Below are 23,839 nucleotides of genomic sequence, written 5' to 3'. Positions count from 1 at the left end.
AAGCAAAAGTTGCCCTCAAGTAGAAAGCCAGAACTATCGGGGAACTGCCGAGAGGGTTGACATAGAAGGCAAAAGAGACAATACAAGGCTGACGCAAAGCATGTAAGGATGACGCAGGGTCTAGCAGGGCCAGTGCAAAGATAGTCGGGGATAGTCAATTTTGTTGTTGGATTAGTCGGAAACTACTGGGTGAATTGAGGTAAAACTCACTCAGTTTTCCGCCATTATACTTTCTCTGTCATTGGATTATCGGGAGTGCATCCAGCAATTTCCGCCTAACAGAGAAACTCACTCAGTTTTCCGCCATTATACTTTCTCTGTCAATGGATTATCGGGAGTGGAGCCATGGGTAGCAATATAATTGCAGCAGCAACACATTGTTGGTACCAACAACAGTACGAAAAGGAAATGCTTCAAAAACAGAGTAGCATGCGGTTGGACATTCTTGCTAGAGCACATTCCTCGCTAAGAGAGAGTTAGTTTTTTGTAGCATCAGATGTGCTCTAAACATGAAAATTGGCGGAGAGGCTAAAACACATGAGTTCTAAAGAACCCAGAAACCGTTTGGTGAAATTCCACACAGATTGTATTTTATTAAAATAATTAATATTTTTCATGGGGTTCCTAAGTCTAAACTTAGGAAAATTAAAATATTAATGGGTATTAATCAAAACATGGGTGAAAATGATCTAGAAGGCAGATCAAGTCAAGTTTTAATCTTAGTCATTGATTAGAGACTTAATCTCGACTATTGAAGTCTCAATGAGAAACGTATAAGAAGGAGGCTTGAGGTTCATTTAGAAACACACACGGAGAGAACGAATTGATCTGGAGTTCGATTTCTGGGGCTAAGAAGCTGAGAATGCAAATTGACTGATCATTTTGTAGCAGAGGAATAGGGATAGTTCGGGAGTACTGCACAGAGAGACGGAGAGACACTAGTGGAGGCAGCACAATAGCTAGAAGGACTGACGTTGGGCCAATCTGGGCCGATGCAGGCCTGACACAGCCAGAAGGGCCAGCGCAGAAGTAGAAGTTGCCCTCACGCAGAAAGCCAGAACTGTCGGGGAACTGTCGGAACAGCCGGGAGGGTTGACGCAGAAGGCAGAAGAGAGAGTGCAGCGCTAACGTAGAGCCTGTAAAGCTAACACAGGGTCTACGCAAGGCTAGTGCAGAGATAGTCGAGCTTAGCCTGTTTTGCTGTTGGATGAGCTGGAATCTGTCGGGTGAATTGAGGTAAAACCCACTCAGTTTTCCGCCATTATACTTTCTCTGTCACAGGATTGTCGGGAGGGAATCCAACATTGTATTCAGAATTACTGCTTAATAATAAAAAACCCTCAGTTGTTGCACCGGTTTTCCCGCATTGGGTTTTTCCGGGGACTATTTTGTACAAAAATAACTGTCCTATCTATCTTTTTCTTTGCTCAGTTTTTTGTTTCATGTAATCAAATTTAAAATAGTGTAGGTTGCAGAAGTAATTAACTTCAATATTTAGAAAATAACTTGATAATGTATATTGAAATCAAGTAGAAGTATATTCAGTTTTCGCTGCAGTAGGGGTTCCTTGGACTAGGAATTTTCACATGGAGAAGTTTATGAATGTATTGATAGCATAGTAGGCAAGACAAGGCACATCATTCGGGATAGAAACCCCTCTTTGGAGTTCTTCAATGAAATTCATAAGATAATAGGGAAGAGATGGATCAAACTCAATACTCTCTTCACATGGTTACTTATGCCCTTAATCCAAAGTGGAATATGGAGGGGCCAAGCAGAGTTCTACCCATTGATGATGAAGAAGTGAAACAAGGCTTTCTTGATGCCATATGCAAAATCCATACACCTAATGAAGCAACTGTAATGCGGGAACAATTTCTTGATTTTTCTACATTAAACCCTTCAACATTCTCTCAAGATGCAAGGGTGGACATCAACATTTATGCACAAAGGAATCCCATTGGATGGTGGAGAATGTATGGGGGGAAAACCCAAGATCTTCGAAATCTTGCCTCAAAATTGCTATCTCAGGTTTCTAGTTTATCGGTAGCTGAAAGGAATTGGTCTGCTTCTAGTTTCATTCACTTTGTTAAGAGGAATAAGCTTACCTCTAAGAGAGCAGAGAACTTGGTTAATATGCATAGTAGTCATCGATTTCACTCAAAGAAGCTACTTTAGTATTTAGAGGGCCCTGCAGCAAGATGGGATGTTGATGTTGAGGATGCTTCTCAAATTGATGATGACGAGGATAATCATTCAACAGATGCAGGTTTAGCTAACATACCTTTGGGTAGCATTGCAAGTGATCTTGGTATTCATGATGGTGATGATGGAATTGAATTGCCTAGCGAAGCTCAAGGTTATATGGAGAGTCTTGATGCCAAAGATTGCACTTTATCATCATCTTCAACTTTAGTCTTTAATGTTATGTTTTGGCCTTTGAGCATTTTTGGACCATGTATTACTTTGCCACTTTGGGCATTTGCCATTTTTTTTTACTATGTCGCATCGTAGCAAAATGAATATTAATATAATGAGTTCTTTGGTTTTCATTATGTTTCTTAAATTCAAAAGTTTCCCTTGAATCATCTTCAAATTTTCATTTTTGAATTTGATATTCATATAATGAATTGAAATAATATTCGAATATTTTGATTATTATATAAATTATATAATGAAAGAACATTTTTGAGTTTTTTATTATATAATATTACGCTCCCAATTAGCAGTTTCTTGGAAACTTTTGGGAAACCTCTAGCCATTCCGGACACCCGTACCCAAGTTCCCAATGCTCCCACGTTCCAGAAACTCATGCAACATAGCTAAAATTACACAAACATAAATGATAATATCCACATGATTATATCTTAGCCAAAACCTTGAAGACTCATAATTTAGAAACTGATAGCAAATAGTTTATAATTACATAATCTAAAAAAACTCTTCCTCAACTTTCTCAACTTTCTCTACTGATATTTATACTCTACATATCATCACTACTTAATATATCAGTCAGATCTTCCACTAGGCCTTATACAGTACAAACTACATAAAATATAACATAAACATAAATGGCAAAAAAATTTGCAGCAAATTTGATAGGTTTTGACCTGTTTGACCACATTATACCAACTTTGACCATGGATCAATTCTGACCAGCTTTGGATAATTTGAGTGATTTTAACTTTAAAATTTCAGAAGATTTCGTAAGTTTTCCAAGTAACCAGCAACTCATGTTACCATAATAGGTTTTGACCTGTTTGACCACATTATACCAACTTTGACCATGGATCAATTCTGACCAGCTTTGGATAATTTGAATGATTTTAACTTTAAAACTTCAGAAGATTTCGTAAGTTTTCCAAGTAACCAGCAACTCATGTTAGCATAATCTTGCCTAGCATGATTTCATGTTCATTTCTCTTCCACGTAAATTTTATTAACACGAAGATTTAAAGCATATGATCATTGAACCTTGTTTTTAATTTTTAAATCATAAAATTTTGCAAATAATTTGCATAGAATGATTGTTCCAAGCGATGGAGCAAACCAACCTTTAAATAAATGTCCAGAAACCTATCAACCACAACAGCTGTGCCACGATGCCAGATTTTAAGACTATAAGCTAATCCTGATATCTCAAGATCTGATGATTAAGATATTTTGGACATGAAGATTATCTATTTCAAGATCTGATGACTAAGATGTATGTATATATTCTGAATATTGTACTGGTACATAATATAAACCAGTGTTTTTTCTTCCGTGATCCTGAGATCTCAACCTATCCAGATTGCCTGTGAAAGTTTATGATTACAACAGAACCTTAAAGACAAATAAGGGAATGGAAGTCCATGTCATATAAGAAGCATTGAACATTCTTCATGCAAAAAAACATCAAAGCTTTTAGCAATAAGACATGCTGTTGTTACCAAATATTTTTGCAAAAGAATGTTGATCTGGTAAAATAATGAATATATTGAAATGAAATATAGTATTGTATTCACAACCAGTTTGGCATTCTATACTCGGACCATAAACAGACACACGTTTGAAGAGGTAGAATACATTGCTCCAATGGAAAAGACTATTATTGCACACCACCATTACACTACATATCAGAAATGTGAAAAAGAATACTAAAAGAGATGAATAAAGGGCAATGAAAAAGAATTAGAAAACTGGAGAGATCTGAACAGAGAGATATTATCACAACTATACATTTGGACAACAGCAGGTACATCTCAACTCCCAACTATACCACATGAAGACCACTAATAGATCTGAAAGATCAAGGAAAATCAGAGAAGCATTCCATATTTAATGGTACCCAATGGAAAATTGCTCTAAGAGGAGCTTACATAAAGCACAGGGACCAATCCTACCATTTTACCATCTCTTCCAGGCCGCTTCTTCCTTACCTATAACATTAAATTGCAAATAGGTGAAAAACTGACACAATCTCACTTAAGAGGCATAAATAAATCATGATTCCACTGCAGCTCAAATACAAAAAGCAAAATCAATGAAACAAACTGATCTAGAGGGAAAGAATATAAGGGTAGGGTTTTCTTAATGTTCACTTATGTACTTACATAAAACCAGCCATCTACTTCATACTCAATTTCAACTTCCTCCCCGGCTGTTAAATTCAGCTGCAACACCAGTCCACAAAATATTAGGGTGTTTATTGCATGCCTCCTTTAAAAAACAACCTCAACAGTTTGCAATTGTTAAATTTACCTCATCATCACCACCGGCCGTGAAATCATACAATGCCTTGCCAAATTGTGGATTTTCTGTGCGGTCCTCTTCTTCTTCCATATCATGTGACCCAAAACCTTGGCTCCCAGAGCCAGCCATTGGATTTTCAAATGATTCAAATCTCTGCATTATTGCTGACTCATAGCTTGGTGGTGCTTCCCTTGATAGCTGACAACAGACCAATCTTTAGACAGGAATTTTAAATATCTTAGGAAAGACTGTCAAATGAAATAGAAAAGATGCTTACACGAGAGTCCACATGTTGATCTTGGAATGATGAACCTGTTGAAAGGTTGCTTAGTCTGCTGGCAGTTCCAGTTACAGGCTTATCCTCCTGTTCAATCATAACAATCATCCACAATTATTACTTTCAATGTCCAATACTCTTTAACAGAACTATTATGATTAGGACATTAAGTTTAACATGGGCAACAAATACCATATTCCGAGTAAAACTCTTGCTCCCAAATAAAAATGACACTGCCAAATAATGAGACTTGGTAATCTCAACATCTGAGAAGCAATTGAAAGAAACAGCATGATTCTGAACAATATGAGATTTGGTAGTCTCGACTCTCAAGGCAATTGAAAGAAGCTGCATGATTCTGAAAATGATGAGAATGCATCATTGCAAGCAATTGCACACTTAATGCCAGTAGATAAAGAGATTCACAAAACTTGGAAATGCTAGGGGCCAGGAACTACATTTAAATCCGTACATGAACCTACATGTCAGTTGGATGTGGGTCACTGGCACTGGTTCAATGCCAAAAACTATAATCACTGAAATGTTTAGGATAATTTCGGGACAGTTGTAGCTGGGTGGAACCTGAGTGGATTTCACATAATACTCTAGTTATGGTCTCAGAGATATCATCTCAGAAACCAGCAAATGAGGCCCCACAAAAGAATGCATGCCAGTATACAAACATCAAAGACTGTAAGGTTTCACCCAAATAGAAGTTAAAACATTTCCTCAAGGACAAATTTTAACAGGTCAGTGAATTTTCATGAGATGATACAGGATTTGGCATTTGTACCCATGTGACAAAACTTGATCTCCTTGAATTGCACTGTGCCTAATGCAAACATTACAAAAAGATGCACAAATAATTTTTTCCAGAGGAGATTTTACACTATATACAAAACCAGCTTAAAACTTTTCCTCCATTTGGAATTTAATGTCATTATTGCCCATCCAAAGAACAGCCTATTAACTCTTAAACACAAATTACATGACATCAAACTATATGCACTGTAGCATGAAAAACTAATGGTAGAAAGTGAATTGCAGTTTGCAACTTTGCATGAATCAAGTTCAATCATCACAAAATTCAGAGTACCAATACAGTACTGTAAAACCAAATAACCATAGAAATTCATCTTGGTCATCTTTGCAGGCTTTCAGGTCATCATATGACTATACAAACACATCCCTAAAGTCGATCACCACACTCTTAATATTATCTGTTTTGTCCCAGGTAATGTTTTTTCCAACTTCAATCATCCTCAGATTGGTTTCTGTTCCTACATTAATCTCTTCATACCCCTTGGAGCCAATCGTATCCATACGTCCTTTGGAAGCATCATCTTCACCATAGTTTTCAAAACCGGCCTTGCTAACCGGTTACCGGTCTAACTGGCCGGTTAGCAGGCCCACCGGTCGAAACTGGCCAAAAAACCCGGTCAGGCCAGTCATTTCTCCTTTTTTTGCCCTAAACCGGTCCTAACCGGCCGGTTTGTATCAAACTGGCCGGTTCCATCCTAAACCGGCCAGTTAGGAGGCACACCCGCCGTTTTCAGAGACTGTTTTAAAAACACTGTTGTAGAGTCATTGATTGTGGGTTTTCAGAGACTCTGGCCCATTTGCTGAAGTGTATGGGTTGCTTGCTGGGGGGCTGGTTATCTCTGTGCATATTCTAGAACAACGTGTCACTCACTGAGGTAAAATTGTGCCTTATCTGCTAGCTGGAGGTTTGCTGATATATTTGCAAGCCTGAAGTGGGAATGTCATTACCATTGTTGAAGGGAAACAACCATAAACAGACCCTTGCAAATCAAATCAAAGTAACGAAATACTTTGGAAGTGAGTGATTCTCCATGATCACGAAAAGACTGGCCTGCATACTTATGTTGTGACTAATATTTACCTAGTAGTGGGCTGAGTTGTTGGTTTCTTCCTAGAGTTGGTGTTACTCATTGTTTGCTGAGCTCTGGAGTTGTGTATACCTTGAGGAGAGGCTGGACCTGCATGTTACTTCAAAGTTCAAATAGAGGTTTGCCATCACTTTGCCAGAAAAGAGCTACTGTCATATTCTCTCAGGCTTGACCAGGTTCCCTCATTACCTCTTACTCTGTACATCTTTGAAGGCAGGTATAATGACTCTGCAATATTCCAGTATGTAGTTAATACACATTATTTCTACTTGGGTTAAAATTTTAAATACTTTGTAAATTTTGCTAGTTGGAGTTCATTTCTACACACTGAGTATTATATATGTTATGCTGAGACAAAGAAGCCCCAACTTGTCTACAACATTATGTTCTCCACATAAATCTTCCATTGGAAGAAACATCCAAACTCAAGTGAAACTTGCAATATCACCTACAACATATTGCAAATAATTGTTTGAGAAAATTACACAGAACAAATCCACTCCTAAGAGCTGTGTTTATAACTTTATCTATTCACTGGTATCTTCATAATCATCATTTGGCATGAGGAACATTTGCACAAAGTCTATGGGTTATTAAAGCCATTGAATTGTATAACAAAGTGAGGATACAGCGATGCCTTGATATCATAGTAGAGTGCATACATCTTGTCTATTGTTGGTCTGGGATGTGTTAAATTTGTTCAAATGGAGTTTTTAAGACACTTCTTAAATCAACCTAACAGAGCAGTAGTTGATTGCAATGATTCTATGAGGCAGAACAACAAACCTTTCTATGATATGTATTGCACTCGGTGCCATTTTGATATATTCACCTTTAAATGAGCAAACTTTGCATTTTTTGTCACTATTGGCTTGGAATCATGGTTTTAAATCTTAAAAATAGTTTTATTTCATTAAAAAAAAATTTTTTAATGTATTTTTTTAAAACCGGTTTGTTTAGACCAAACCAGTCCCGGTTAGACCGGTTCCGGTCAGTAAACCGGTTCATTAGGTGGACCAGTTCCGGTTTTAAAAACACTGATCTTTACTGAAAGATAATTCCAAGGGAACTAAAATTGAACCAGTCAAAGATAGTCAAAGTTAGGGATACCCGTAATAGTATTGGGATTATCAAGCTTATTTTAGAGAAAATGCCACTATATATATATATGCTCTTCTGCTGTTCCAGGTTTATTGGAGGAAAATTGTTAAATTGAATACCCATCCCTCAAATCTGGTTCAAGTCTCTCAAATTCATTTGTGTTCTTGAGAAATTAAACAATTTGATCATCATCTTCAAACACTTGCCAATTTTCTATGTTACCCAGACTGCAAGGCCTGTAGAGAGTGTCTATAATATATATGTCTGCCCTATACCAATTCCGCACAAGGCTGCATGACCAAAGCTGCGACTACTAACGAATTGGCTGTCACATTCATTGATCTAGGAACTACCTCCAACCAAACACACCAAAAGCATCAATTGCTCCCAAGACTGCCTACTTATATCTCTTAAGTCTTTCATTCTTGCAAGCAGGTGGACCTTTAACTTGACAAACCACTAGATCTGAGTCCCCAACTACTCTCAAACATCTAATTCCCAAGGCTATTGCAGCAGCTAATCCTAACAACAATGCTTCATATTCAGCTACATTGTTCATGGCTTCAACTCCAGACGAAATGAAAGATGGATCATTTCACAATCTGGAGATGTGAATGCTACTCCAACTCTGTTCCCATACTTCAAGGATGCACCATCAAAATTCATCTTCCACAGACCATCCACATCTTCACGAGAAGCAAGATCGACAGCTAAAATGGTGTAAGATCCCACACTATCTTCTAGGAACTTGATCTCATTTTCTGGCTTCCTAGGATCTTCCATGTGATTCTTTCAGTATGCTTCTCTATAAAACCTAAGGTGATGTATGATAAATCCATTTGGATTGCACTGCCTAAATCCACCATTCACTTCTGAGAAAGAAGCATTCTCCAAGCTAGAGGCACATCGAAGGCTACAATATCCATGCTCAAATAAACCTTAAGATGCACAGATAGGTGGACATATAAATCTTTGATCAAGCCTAGAAAAGGAATTTCTTGAGTCAAATGCAGGTATATTGCTATATGGCTGTGAAGTTATAAGCCCCATCTTCCTGGCCACATCTAAACTTGTGACATTGACAACAACCCCTGAATCCATCATACAATTGTAAGGGATCCAGTTAGTCACCACCAATGACACTAGAAATAGCTCATTCAAGGGGTTCTTACTTAGCCTATTAAACATGGTTGAATTGAGGAACACCAAAGGATCTTCAATTTGCTCTACATTATGTTGTCTAACTTTAAGATTCTCACTCACCTTGGAACTCTCAAAACCCAGGACTTCTCGATTTGACTCTTGAGGGTAGGTAACTTGACAGTCAATGGGATCAGCACAATGACATTACTGGCCCATCTAGAAAAGTCCACATCCAACTCCTTAGAGATCAAAGACTCATGTTGATCGTTTACTTTCCTGAGGGAGGAGGATGTCTCACCCAGGCTTTGGTTCAAGACAAATGCTTCTTTGGAATTATTTTTTTTGGTAGGTCTTTCCTTTGAATCTCTCTGCATGCATTTGCTAGATTTCTTGAGGGAAGGCATCCTCTCAAACAGTTGGGTAGCTCTATCTACTTCAGGCTCACTTTCCTGTGGATCAGGTTCCCCAAACAATCCACCAATCCCCGAAAATGAAGATCAAGTGCATGTATCTAGGATACTAGGTCCGTCAAGGTTTTGCACGTTCCATGCTTTGGCAAAGACAGCACAAGTGACCTCTGAATGAAATAAGTCACAGACCCTACAGAAATGAGGATTCAAATGTCCTAAGACATTCGCAGATTCTAAAACATTAGGGAGTTTTGGGCCCTGGAAAAGGGCCTTGTAAATCCCTTTTGGGGGGGAATTATTCTGTGTAGACAAAGATTGTTGACTCCTCTGATTGAACAATTTTTTTCCTCACGGCATATTGCCTTTGCATTAATGCTTCATGAGATTGGCCCACAGATAATTGAAAGTCTTTAAACTGTTGACTGAGAAGAGAAATAGGATCATTTGAATTACTGGGAGTTGAAGTTGAAGCTTTATTTTTAGTTTAAAATCTAGCTCTTCGTTCATTGGGATTCATCATGTCAAGTCTACCAAATAATACCCAACTAGTATCAATTCCCTTAGCATTTTCCTTAGCCTCATTGATAGTATTGGGTATAGACTGATTGAGAAAGGAAGAAAAATTTCCATTAAATAAGGTAGTATAATACTATAATAAGTCACCGGATTCATCCTAAACCCCCTACGAATCCTGAATCCAGTGAATTCGACACGATTCAGTCCGAATTCGTGTCCAAATCATATGACACGTCGTGTCCGTTTCTGACACGTCGAATCCGAGGTCATGTCACGGTTTTCAAAAGTGTGTCGCGATTTTGGGACACGTGTCCTGTTTCCAAGACTCGCTAAGCTCAGTGCGGGAAAAAAAAGGGCGTGTTTGCTCATTAATATTTTCATTTGGCAAGTGATTTGTGATGTTGCAGCAAGGAGTAGAGCATTTTGGCAGCTTCATGATCAAGTCTAGGCCCTAGTATTGATATGCTATTCATGGTAATGTTAAATTCTTAAAGTAAAAGGATTTTACTTAAATTTTTAACATTACCATGAAATGGCTCAGGATGTTTGAGAGTGGTTCCGGCCTCATTGGATTTCATATGGAGAAAGTAGAAATTTAGATTTCATTCAAAATCCAGCAGACTTATCAGTTTTTCAGGATTTTAGGATTGGGGGATTGCAATGTTTCCATTGAATTTTGTCATGTATTAGGGTATGGAACTCGTATTTAATCAAGAGCACCAAACCAAGAGCTTTTGAATATGTCGCTCCCACTCCCGTTTTCGCTCCCGCTCCCCGCTTTCGCTCCCGCTCCCAAGTAACACTGTTCCTGATGATATGGGTCTGGACACCACTGTTGAGTTGGCATTGGCCAACATGGATCTCAATGATCCAGTGCTAGAGCCTGTTAGATTTGATGACTTAGAGGGGTCAACCTCCATACCAGCAGATGCAGAGACGACTATGGATACAGGGTAGGAGGAGGATGCAGAGGAGAGCAGTGGGGACCATGATGATGGGGACAGTGATGCTGATTCTGATGCTGATTGATGCCTTGAGGCTTGTATACCTGTAGTTGTTTTATATTTTCTATTTCTATTTGCCATTGGCATTGCACCAACACTACCTATGTAACACATTTTGATTTGATGACTTAATGAGAAAACTACAATTGTCAGTGTGTTTATCTTACTATCTTGTAGTTGTAAGTTGTCTTTCAGTTATGAATTATGAATCATGGTTTAAATTTTTAATAGATTTATCATTTATGTGACCAATACCACTGACATTTATTTGAATTTTGTATGTACTATGCATGCTAATAGCTATAGATGAAGATCTACGTTTGAAATCAATAAATTTATATCATTAATTAAAATTTGTGTAAGAAATATGATAATATCTAATTTTTAATATATATATTTTTAATAAAATAATATATAACGTGTCCTGTTCCGGGGGGTCAGCGTGTCCGAATCCGACACCACGAATCTCGAATCCTACGTGTCTTGAATCCCCGTGTCAGGTGACTTAGGTAGTATGTTAAGATTGCTTGATCAAGAGGTTTCTGTGTGTGTGGAATCTCTTGAAATACTTTATCAAATCTTACATTAAATTCCTCTGTTGATTCATTTTTCTCTCTTAATTTCAGTTAATGCATTGAAAAGATACCTAACATCTTTCTTTTCAGCCCATCTTACAAAGAATTTTCCTTTAATCTATCAAAACTACCAATACTATTATCTGAAAGACTAGAGAACCATCTAGATGCATCACTAGCTAAGAAACCGGATTCGTCCTCACCCCCCGTGTCCTGAATCCCACGAATCGGACACGATTCTCTAGGACACATGTTTGATTCACATATCCAGCTTGCCCTAGCACATGGGATTCGATGGGCACGCGGGTCAGACTCAAAGGGCACGTAAGTCCCAATTTCGGAACACGTGTCCCTCTAAAAAGTGTGTCGCACGGCCTTTAAAGCCCGATTTGGGCCCATTTCTCACTCATTCTTGAGTGTCTCTCTTGCTGTGGGTGTGTGGGAGCAACTAGAAAAGGGTTTGGGAGCATTTTGGAGGTGATTCAAGCAACAGGTAAGTGCATTTTGCTTCTATTTTTTTTGCATTTTTGCTACAGCAGTTTGCATGTCCATTTTTTTACAAGTTTGTGCATTTTTTCTTTATTTTTTTACAGCATTCATGGCTCAATCAAGGGCAGCAGGGAAGGGGCAAAGGAAGGGGAAGAATGTCCCCATTGGTGATGCCCCTCCTATTCCAATTTCATCAGGGTCTGCAAGTGTTCCCTCTATTGGAAGTGGGGCTGCAACAAGAAATTCAAATGTTGAGGCCAAAATAAATTTAAAAAGACAGCAGGCTCAAGAAATCAAATATCCCTTGTGGAAGTATGTCACAAGAGATCAACGGCCAAGCAACAAGTTGAAGGGAGGAGGCAATGTTGCTTGGAAATGCAACTATTGCAACAATCATTTCAAGAGCACTTATTACCATGTGAAAGCTCATTTGTTGGCCTTACCAGGTTGTGGAATTAGAGCATGTACACGTGTCTTTACCTAAGAGGAAAGAAATGGAAAAAGAGGCCAACGTTGGTGTGGAAAGGGTGGTTGCATCATCTAAAAAAACAAGAATGATGATCCCCTTCCATTCTTGAGGCCTCACTGCTCAGCGCTGGATCTACTCTTCCCTATTTCAAAATCAATGCTTCGATACCATGTGAAAATTCCTAATCCTCAAGGAACCCCTACTGCAGCAAATCTAAATCTACTTCACCTACTTGATTTTAATATACATTATCAAGTTATTCTCTGAATACTAAAGCAAATTACTTCTGCAGCCTACACTTCTTTAATATTTGAATACATGAAACAGAAAACTGAGCAAAAAACAAGATACATAGGACACAGTTATTTTTGGACAAAACAATCCCCGAAAAAACCCAATGCGGGAAAATCGGTGCAGCAGCTCTAACGGTTTGGATGCCCTCCCAGCAAACCAGTGACAGAGAAATACAATGGCAGAAAATCTGAGTGAGTTTTACCTCACTTCACTCGGCAGATTCTAGTTGATCCAGCAATAAAACTGTCTAACCCTAGCTACTTTTTCATTGGCCATGCGTAGGCCCCGTGTCATCATTTCAGGTTCTGCATCAGCCCTGCACTGTCTCTTCTACCCACTGCATCAACTTTCCCGGTTGTTCTAGCAATTTCGGCTTTCTGCGTGGAGGGCAGCATCAACTTCTACACTGACCCTTTTGGCTCTACGTCAAGGTTGCATGGGCCCAGATTGTCCCAGCGTTAGCCCTTCTAGCTATTACGCTGCCTCCAAAAGCTTCTCTCCGCCTCTCTGTCAGTATTCCCGAACTATCCCTGTCCCTCTGCTACAAGATCTCCCCAATCGATTTTCTTCCTAAGAACTTCTCACCTCAAAAAATCAATTTCTTCAATATCTCTATGTGTTTCTAAATGAACCCCAAGCCTCCTTCTTATACTTTTCTCGTTGAGACTTCAACGGCTAAGATTAAGTCTCTAATCAATGACTAAGATTAAAACATGACTTGATCTGCCTTCTAGATCATTCTCACCCATATTTTGATTAATACCCATTAATACTTTAATTTTCCTAAGTTTATACTTAGGAACCCCTTTAAAAATATTAATTATTTTAATAAAATACAATTTCTGGGTTCTCTAGAACTCATGTGCCTTAGCCTCTCCACCAATATTCATGGCTAGAGCACATCCGACGCTACCAAAAACTAACACCAACGAGCTATTACACTAAGGTGTTCTGTCAAGTATTCCTCCTGGAATGCCATCTTAAGCATAATTAATTGAGTTAGGCCCAATAATAACTTTGTTTTTTGAAAGTTGTCAAAATGCACCAAAACGAAAGGAAAATTGTGCAGATGATGGAATATACCAACCGAATCCATAGGACTTCATAAAAACTCCTCAAAACCCCTCTAAAAGCCTCTAGGCTCGCTGATGACACCAACCTGCACCTGTGACCTGTTTGCCCCCAACTCCGAAAGTCCATCTTAACCATGTCATAAGGAACACTAGAAAAAGGAACATTACATTGTATCAATGATTGTATGAGAACCATGATCCCTATTACGGAAGCCCTAGGGCCTAGACAGTTGTATTAAAGATCAATCAATATAACGAAGTTGGGTTGAAAATTGTAAAAGGTTGTCTATTGTGCACGTGTTGATTTACTGTTGTGTTTATTCTATTGTGCAAAGTAGTCTTGTTGTGGCATTTGAGTTGGTTGTGTCAGAGATTGTAAGACCCTAACCTAGATTCTCTAGTGTCATGGAAATTCAAGAGGAGCATCCTTTTAGTTGGAGCTGATAAAACCAGGAGGCCGAAGCCTCCTTCCAATTGGAGCTGGAAAACCAGGGTGTTGGCGCATCCTTTCAGTGGGAGCAAATAAATCAGGGGGTTAGATCCTCTTTCCAGTTGTTGTTGGAGAATCTCATAAATTAGAGGCTCTTGTTGTGTAATTTTTACGACATATATTAAAAGTGTTTAGAGGTTTTTCTCCTGGAAGGGTTTCGACCTAAAAATCTCGTATACGCTATGGTTCACGGACACCCTGGTCAACGGGTGGCGCTACGTCCACGGAAAAATCTGGGTTGATCGACCCCGAAGGGAATCTAGCCCCGCGGCCCACTAGCAAGCCCTGACCCCAAGGGCTTCGAGGAGAATGGACCCTGTGACCTCCCGATGGCGAGGCACTGATTTTGACCCACTGAGCTAACTGAGCTAATATTTACATGATTTTGACCAACTGATCTAACTGAGCTGATTTTGACCAACTGAGCTAATATTTACATGATATGATTAAAATTGTTAAAATGTGCCCAATACTAATTCACCCCTTCCCTCTTAGTATTGGTGAATATTCCAACACAGGCAATTGTGTTGTGCTCAAATCACAATTTATCTGTCAAAGGTGATGTGACAAAGAGCCACATGTCAATATGCTACAAATCCATGTGTCTCTTATTGGTTGACTCTCGCTCACAATTTTAGAAGTCCTTTATTACAAAAGCAAATTGGTCTCCCCTCTGTGAAAGTAGGTTGGGTGCCCCAGGGCAATGCCTCCACCAAAATGAGAACGGCACCCACTAAAAAGGGGGGCCTTGGGTAGCACCCCCAAGGCAACTGCCTATGACCAAAGCAATGTGCCCCCTTTTATGGTGGATCATGGCTCTTTTTCAAAAGCCACCTACAAGTTGATTTTCCTTTGTAGGACTTTTGTCAGACACTGATTTCTGTCTGCATTAAAAACTTTCCCAAATAATGCATTTAAGCAAAACACATACAATCTGATTTTTACGAGTAAAAATACAAATGACTAAAATCTGATCTATAGTAAAGGAAATAAATAGTAAGCATCACACATTTGACACAAGTATTTTGGGTCAAGCACCTAGAAAAACCTTAAAGGGAAAACCAGTGAGAAGAGGACCTTTTATTAATAAGCTCATAGAGAAAATTCTGAGTTTACAACTGAATCAAATTTCCAGCAAACAATAGACAAATTTATCTCGATTTTCATGCCCAACAAACAAAATCAGTTTGCTTCCTACTGTATGGTCTGCCCCTAATTTACTGTTGTGTAGCCCCTCAAAAATTGTGCCCACACACAGCTGTACAGACCCTCAATTTGCATGTTGAACAACATTAAATGCAGTATATCCCAGCCATTTAATGCCTAGAAAATCATGCCTTGTTTTCCTCAATTTCTGTGTGAATTATTTATTGTACGACCTGTTGCAGTACGGCCTCCTATACCTGCAATAAATGATGAAATGCCTTGGGATTTGTGCCCTTCCCAAGTTGTTGCTTCTTTCTCCACGGCCCTTCTCTTCCTCTCTTCTCAAATAGTGTGCCTCTTCCACTCCCTCTTCTCATTTTACTTCTCTTTAATGACCAAAATCCCTAAACCTAGATCATAATGGCTGAGATTAATAACACCATCTCAAGATCAATGGTCATGACTTAATTTCACATTAGCCCACATTACGAAGTCTCAGTCTTTAGATGGGATTTACACAGTTATTCTTTCTCTTTCTCAAGCTATATGCCATGACAAGGTCACCTTTGTAGATATCCCAAACTTTTGTTCTGTGTGTATACAATAACTTTCTTCAGGTCTGTCACTTGTAACTTCGTTTTCATCCTTTAAATCATTTCTCCCGAACATCAGGTCAGCTTTATTGATGTCATTCATTCTTCTATTATGAATAGGAAGGAGATCTGGATAACATGACTGCCTCAAGTACTGATGTTACAAAGATAAGCTTCAAATCACAATTTATCCATAGAGCTTCAACGTTTTGGTCTTCAAACTAGGATACGTACCAGGTCATCATATGTTTTTTTCATCTAGATACCTCGTACACTTGTGGTAGCAATGGTCTCATTACAAGCCTATGTATGTTGCCATGAATGTCACGGAAAAGATGTTGCTTTGTGTATGCCTTAGAGATGATTCATATTGTTTCTTTCACTGCAGATTTCAACACATAAATGTCCTTTGCTCCTCGGTTATATAATTGGAGTGCCACAGAGATGATCTCCGCATATCCTTTTACAAAGTTTCGGCTTGCTTTTGATTATGGAGATAATACACAGCTTCGGTCCTTGATAGGCTATCTATATATATATATATATATATATATATATATATATATATATATATAGATATATATTTTTCAGAGAAGATCCACAAAGATTTTGGTCTCTTTTATCGAATCGGTAGGTTTTGGATTATGTCATGCTATTGGAATATGGTTTCGCTGAAGTTTCAAATGCTACCACTGAATGTCCGGTCCTATATTTTCCTTGTATGACTTCATATCTTGAAGAAGTATTTGTTGGACATTGGATAAACAAATGCTCCCCATGTGTTCGCGACATGGACTAACCGCCTCTCATGGATCCTTATCTCAGGTGATGGGATCGTTGACTAAAACCTGTGAGTTTTGGTCTAACAGCAATTGTGATTCCCAACAAGTGGTATCAGAGTGTAAGTCACGAGTTCGATACACACACGGCTTGCGTTGGGGGGGAGATTGTTGGACATTGGATAAACCAACACTCCCTGTGCGTTTCGTGACATGGACTAACCACCTCTCATGGATCCTTATCTCTGGCGATGCGATTGTTAACTAAAACCTGCAGGTTTTGGTCTAACGGCAATCATGATTCCCAACAGTATTATTTCATATCAGCATTGATGCATTTAAGAGGATACCATCCATAAATTCAGATGTCTTACAAGTTCTTAACCTTCTTATCTCGTTCAATCTTTTGTAAGATTTGGATGCTTCAAATAGTTCTCATGAATTCTTGCCTAGGCTTGTTGACAAAAGATATTTATATTGTTGAAGGACTTGCTTCATTTCGGAGAAAGATACCACAGGAGATGTCTACTGGAACTTGCATAGTTGTCATGGCAGAATTTGGATTATATACATGAGAAGAACTTCGCATCAAACATAACCTTGAAACTTCATGTATTGTAAATGGCATATGTGTTGAAGAATGTACCTAGGTTCAATCTTCATAAATTTATTTGAATCATTATGTAATGTAATTGTCAAAAGAATAAAAAAGAAATTTTTTTAGATTATTACAATGACTTATTAAAGCATGGGTTTCATGCTTGGGTCATCTTTTATTAGTCAAAGTCCCCATTGTGGACTCCTAGGATTTATATTGAATCATTAGAGTCATTGTACATTTTATGAGACCCTTCTTGGGCTTTTGAATCATGTAAAAAGATTTATTATTGAGTCAAATTAGGTATTTGACACCTCCACACCAAGTCGGCCTCAAGGAGATCAAGTCATCCTCAAACAGGGAAATTTGACCTCACCTAAATCCTATATATACAAGTAGTTTGAACTCATTTGGAGCATCTCTCTCACAAGTTCGATATCCAAGAGAAGGAAGCAAAAAAGTGTGAAATTCCAAGAAGAAGAAGAAGAAGTGTTGGAAGGATCAAGGTCGAAGTTTTTGGGTATCTCTTTCTCTCTCGTATGCAAAGTTATTGGGCCAATCATTAGATCAAAGTTTTACTGCTGGAAGGGTCGAAATTCTGAAAGTGTTGGATCAAAGATTCTACTGCTAGAAGGCCAAAATTATCGATTTGTTGGGCAGAAGTGCTGCTTCTTCAAGGTCGAAGTTCTAGGTCGAAGTTGCTGGAAGAGGAGGCTAACTTAGTGGTTGGAGGATATCTGTGTCTAGGTTGAAGAGTCTCAAGAAAACTATATAAGGAAGAGATTTTGATTGGGTTTTCCCCTAGATAAGAGTTTTTCCCTTGCAAAGTGGCCTAGAAACATTGTCTAAATCATCAAAGAATTTTTGACCGTTCATAATTGCCACCATATGTTTTAGATCTGCTTCATTTCTAGGATTCTGATGCCTAGAACTTTCTTACATAGTCCTTATGTAAATTGTATTATAATTGGTAGTACAGAGAGACTTTGGATGTCTTGTATGTTGATTTGGGATAGCATCGGATGTGCTCTAGCCACAAAATTTGGTGGAGAGGTTAGGGCACATGAAATCTCCAATACTCGAAAAGGGTTTGGGCAGATTCTAAACAGTTAGGGAGATGTTAAAGTAATTAATATTTTTAATGGAGTCCCTAAGTCTAAACTTAGGGAAATTAAAATAGTAATGTGAATTAATATAAAATTGTGTTAGAATGGTCCAAAAGACATGGATCAAGCCAGATCTAGTCTTAGCCGTTGATTAGGGACTTAATCTCAGTCGTTGATTTGTCAACGAGAAAAGTATAAGAGGAGGCTTGAGCATTACTTGAGGAACACACCAGAGTGATCAATCATTCTATTCTCTAGAGCGAGGTTTGCTAAGAGAGATAGAATTAGTGATCGGGAGTTGCAGCTGAGGGGCATTGGGTACAGAGAGACAGAGAGGCAGAGATAGTGTCGAGAGAGCAGCACAGTAGCCAGGGAGAGTGACGCAGAGCCATCCAAGGCTCACGCAGGGCCATGCAGAGGCAGCCGGGAGTTGCGCAGAGCCTCAGAGAGGCCAGAGTGATTAACACAAAGGGCCAGAGGGCTAACACAGGGCCTCCTAAGGCTGACACAGACCCATCTAGGGTGACGCAGGGCTAGCGTTGGCCAAAGAGGGGTTGACGCAGTCCTGAGAGAGGTTGACGCTGGGGTTTTTGGGGCAGATTGGTACTGAGGAGCTGCCAGAAAGACTATCTGGGGTTTCAGCCAGGAGATTTGTCAGAAACTGAGAGGTATTACTGCAAAGGAAATTCTCTGTTGGGTAGGCCAGTTTCGGCACCCAGATTGTACTCTGATATTCCTTAATAAGAAAACCCTCAGATAGCTGCACCGGTTTTCCCACATTGGGTTTTTCCGAGGACATTAGTCCAAAAATAATGGTGTCATATGGTGTGATTGTTTCTGTTTCCTTTAGTTGTTGACCTGTAATAGGTTGAGCATGCACTAGTGTTTATTTTCAGTATTTACATTGTAATAACTTGTTAAGTAAAATAACAAGTAGGTAGGAATAAATCAGATAAAGTGCATGGAGGGTTTCTAACTAAGTAAACTTAGAAACTTCAACATTATAGTAGTATCATCGAACATTCGGATGCTTGATAGGTCTTGGTACAGGTTGTAGAAGAATAATTTCCATGTCACACCAAGATAAAAGCTCACATAAAACTCAAATGAATGTAATCATAGCCTTAGAGATCTTGGTATTACAGAAATTATGCCAGGCAGCTTTTCATAAACTTTAGAAGCCTTGTTGTGATAGGAGGGTACTTACATGTCAAAGAGAGAGAGTTGTTGTAGCTACTTCAAGTCTTCTTCCTTGATAGATATAACTGCTGCAATTTGTGTCCTTCAATGTAGTTGATGTAAGTGTGTCCAATGATTGTGCCAACAAAATGTGTTCTTCAAACTGCCTTCCATAAACCTTAGCTTTGATTCCATGTCGAAAACCCAATACGGCAGCAAATTAGGGTTGATTTCTCTTTCATGATAATTACTTGTGAGTGTTTGTTGGCTTATTATCATTATGTTATGTTCTTCATCATCAAGCAATTACCAAAATGTACATGAAGATCATAAAGAAACAAAAAAACACAAGATGTAGGCTCTCCAAGCCAGGGTAAAAACCCAACAAGGCGAAAACCCATAAAATTCTTCTTCTTATAGAATCAGATCAAAGTGAGATATCCAAGACCCAAGACCAAGACAAACACTGCCACATAGACCCAAGTCAGCCCTCCATCAATTCTTCTTCATCAAGTCAAAGTCAACAAATTCAATGTTGGTCAAACATCTAAATTTTGATCAATCCCTGAAACTTCTACCTCCCTGAAATCTCGTCCCTGTAATTTCGGGCCTGCAATACCACAGAAACTAACTCAGGAATTCGCACATGTGGGCAAAAAACTATGGCAGAAAAACGAGCTCTCTCCTTTTACTTCTCTTTTTCTCTCTTTTTCCTTTGCCGAAATTCTCCTTCTTTTGCACATAAATCGAAGTGCATGATGGATCTCAAATGAGGTCAAAGTCTCTTGTATATATATAGCTGTCCAGATGGCTGAATGGGTGCCTTTTCTAGGCCAACATGTCCTGGAGGGCTGACTTGGTCTTGTGGGGACAATTTGACTCTTTTGACTCAATAAATTTTTCGTTCTTTTTCTTACAAAGATTCCAAATGGAATTTAACTCAATTATATTTTCTTCTTGACTCAAATGACCCTAAGAGCATGAAGAACATGTTTTGACTAGGAAATAATAATCAAAATGCTATTTTTTCTTATTCTTCTTTTTGTTTTTTCATGAAATATATAATGACACAAGTACAATGATAATTATTAAGACTGAACCTAGTTACATTTTTCAACACTAAGCAAGTAGAATTCTTGGCGATGAAGGGCCTAAACATCAAAGAGGATATCATTTTCCACAAAATCTATCCTTTTGGTAGGCATCCACTTCAATTCCATCCATAAATTCTCTTTCCCTAGTTGTTTGCCCTAAGAGGGAAACCCTACTTTTATCTTACTTCAAATCGGGGGCTTCTTGAAGGTTTCATGAGCCTTGACCTTGCTGATATACATAGCTGGAACCCTTTTCTATTATCCTTGACCTTTGCTTGTAGCCCTAGGTCTTTACATAGAAAGCAAATTGCCTCCTATTGGAGCCTCGAACAATTGCTGTGCCTTTCTTGTAGAAGATCTAGTCAAGTCACCTAATACTCTCTACCTAGAACATCATAGATAGGTGACCTTTTATCTCATAACAGTACTCCTCCAATCAGTAAAAATCCGTAAAGAGCAGGGGGCTTTGGCCGTGGTGACAATGGACCACTAACCCATTGTTGTCTCTTGGTCTAGTTTATGCCTTGTAGGGTTTCCCTCTCCAAGGCCTGCTAGATTTTGCGGTAACTGGGCTATATAGTCAATAATAGATCATTAGCAAATATGAACAAAGCCATTTAATATTTCATTCAAGACACTTTAGTTACACTGGGAATAAATACAGATTCTAAACAGAACATATTACATTCAAAAAAATGCTAAGCAAATGGATTTGAATGGAGATGCAATATCATAAAGAAACAAAAGATGGACAAAAGAAGCTGCAAGGAACAATTTGCATAGAATATCTTTTTAAACACTTTACTTAGTGAAGTACACCCCAATTGATGCAGATAAGGAGCCATTTTCTACAGATCCTTTATAGTATATCTTGTTTGCAGAACAAACGAGAAACACTGGAAATGTGAAAGCAAAGTATTCTGATGGATTACATTTATTCTTGATTAAAAGAAGCAATAGAGATATCCTAAATATTTCCACAGAAAAACCTCTAAAGATATAACTACAATGGCATGCAGATCTCAGATCCAACCACCTGAGCACAAATTAACGGTCATTTAAAACTACAAACAGAGTCATACATCTTTTACATAGAACTCAAATCATTTGAAAACATTAAGGTTAGCAACATACTAAGCGTGAAGTTGTGCCATGAGATGATGGTCCTGAGCTGAACAATGAAGGATAATGGAACTGAGAGGAAGCCGAAGTTTCAAATGATGCAGTTGATTCAGGTGAGGAAGCCCCAGATGATCGTGCATCATCTTCCTGTACATATAGAGCACAAAACTAGTAAAAGCTGCACAAAGGATGTAATGAGTAAATGTGAAGATTATTCATATCCAAAATTATGTTAGCTATTTATAGTGCATACCTCCCCATCTGATGCTTCCAAAAGAGATTTCGCCCAGATATCATTGTAATTGACAGATGGTCGAGAGGTTATATTCTCTTCCTCTACTTCAGGAGCATCAGTACCTGCTCCAGCAAGATATTCATTTACCTGCAATTTGTTGGCATATGCACCAAAAAAATAAGAACATAAACAAATAGCTTCAAAAAAAGTTCTTTGTATTGCAAACTGCAAGTGACAGCTAGAAGTTCAATCCAGTTTTAACAAAAGAGTAGGCTCAATAAATGACAAATTGGGATACCCAAGAACATATAGAAAGACAGAATTTCCTGGCTTCCTATAAGGGTGTAACAACATTATTAGAAGGTGGTACTTGGTTCACATACGGAATATTTCTCCATAGAGTAATATTTTCATCATTTTCGCTATTGTGATAAAATTATTGCACCAAATATGGTTGTGATAATAATAGCTGTCGCTTCTGCTCGCTTATTGTTGTTTTGATCGATACTTCATTTTAGGTCCTTAAAGGATATGATGAACATTTTGATGCTTGGATGGGAAATTATGTCATGGATTTCGTATTTCCTTGATTATTCATTGAATTATTTCCTTTTAATAATAGTAGAAAAGTTAGAATACTATGTGGTTGATGACTTTTTAAATATCATGATGTTCTCTGGATTCGGGAAAGCTAACTTTGTGCAGTTTCATGTTTACAAGGACCCATACTGACCAAGGTCAGATGATGGAAACAGCCTGGAAGGATGTTAATGAAGTTATCAAAATTGTACCCAAGGGAAGGTTCAAGGAATTCTTGCTCAATGAGGATGCCCAGCTTAGTCCTAGTGCCTCGTGAGCCTGGGAAGGGGAAGATTGATTTGAAATTACTTCCTAAGTTGAATTAGAGTAAAAAAGTTAACAGGGATCAGTTTCATTTCACCTTTTACCCAATTTGTGATGCCTGTATTTCAACTCAGCCTAATTTCTCCCCAAATGTATTCAAGAAGGGGGAATGTGAAGAACAAAAGATCTTCTTGGGAGTGAACTGTTAACTCGTTAAAAGAATAGAGAAGGAGAAGCTTGCCTCATGTGATGGTGCTAGATTTTGGAGGGATGCCTTGAGAGCATTTTATGAGAGCAACATGATAACTGCTCCAACTCTGTCTGAATGGGTAGATGAGGCTAACGGTGTACCTGACCAATAGGGTTGCTAATGTCCACTGTCGAAACTGGCAATTAATTTTTTAGCTCTTCCAACTCCACAGCTGTAGGTGTCAAGAGCTAGAGTTTCTTTTGTCCACAACTGAAGACATCAAGAGCTAGAGTGGAACTGTATAGTCCTTGCAAGGGGACCCCACAGCTGGAGGTACTACAGCATCAGGAGCTAGAGCATATGCTCCTCCACACCATAACAGCGAGATATATGAAGGTGTTGTAAGTCCAGACACCTTTCCACCACACATGGTTGATTAGTCAGATGTCCGACCTATGTTACACCAAGT

At 38.6% G+C, this 23,839-nt stretch overlaps 1 protein-coding gene across 1 annotated transcript in view; it reads right to left on the bottom strand.

Annotated features, from left to right (window-relative positions):
* Positions 1-3,954: 3,954 nt before the first annotated feature.
* LOC149168163 (SH3 domain-containing protein) overlaps positions 3,955-23,839 on the bottom strand; it is a 275,430-nt gene continuing 255,545 nt past the window's right edge. Inside the window, exons 20-25 of the mRNA XM_089424839.1 lie at positions 22,356-22,484; positions 22,115-22,249; positions 5,012-5,098; positions 4,744-4,932; positions 4,596-4,655; positions 3,955-4,421 (exon numbers count right to left, since the gene is read on the bottom strand). Of these exons, the coding sequence (XP_089280965.1) occupies positions 4,347-4,421; positions 4,596-4,655; positions 4,744-4,932; positions 5,012-5,098; positions 22,115-22,249; positions 22,356-22,484 (675 nt within the window). The 3' untranslated portion in view covers positions 3,955-4,346. The remainder of the gene's footprint in view (positions 4,422-4,595; positions 4,656-4,743; positions 4,933-5,011; positions 5,099-22,114; positions 22,250-22,355; positions 22,485-23,839) is intronic.

Source organism: Pinus tabuliformis, chromosome 4_2 (genome assembly GCF_031772625.1).
Source record: "Pinus tabuliformis cultivar Carrire ecotype Pingquan chromosome 4_2, CPIR1, whole genome shotgun sequence".
In the NCBI taxonomy this organism is placed as follows: Eukaryota; Viridiplantae; Streptophyta; class Pinopsida; order Pinales; family Pinaceae; genus Pinus; species Pinus tabuliformis.
Note: the sequence above shows the minus strand (reverse complement) of the source record. Positions and strands in the feature narration are given on the sequence as shown.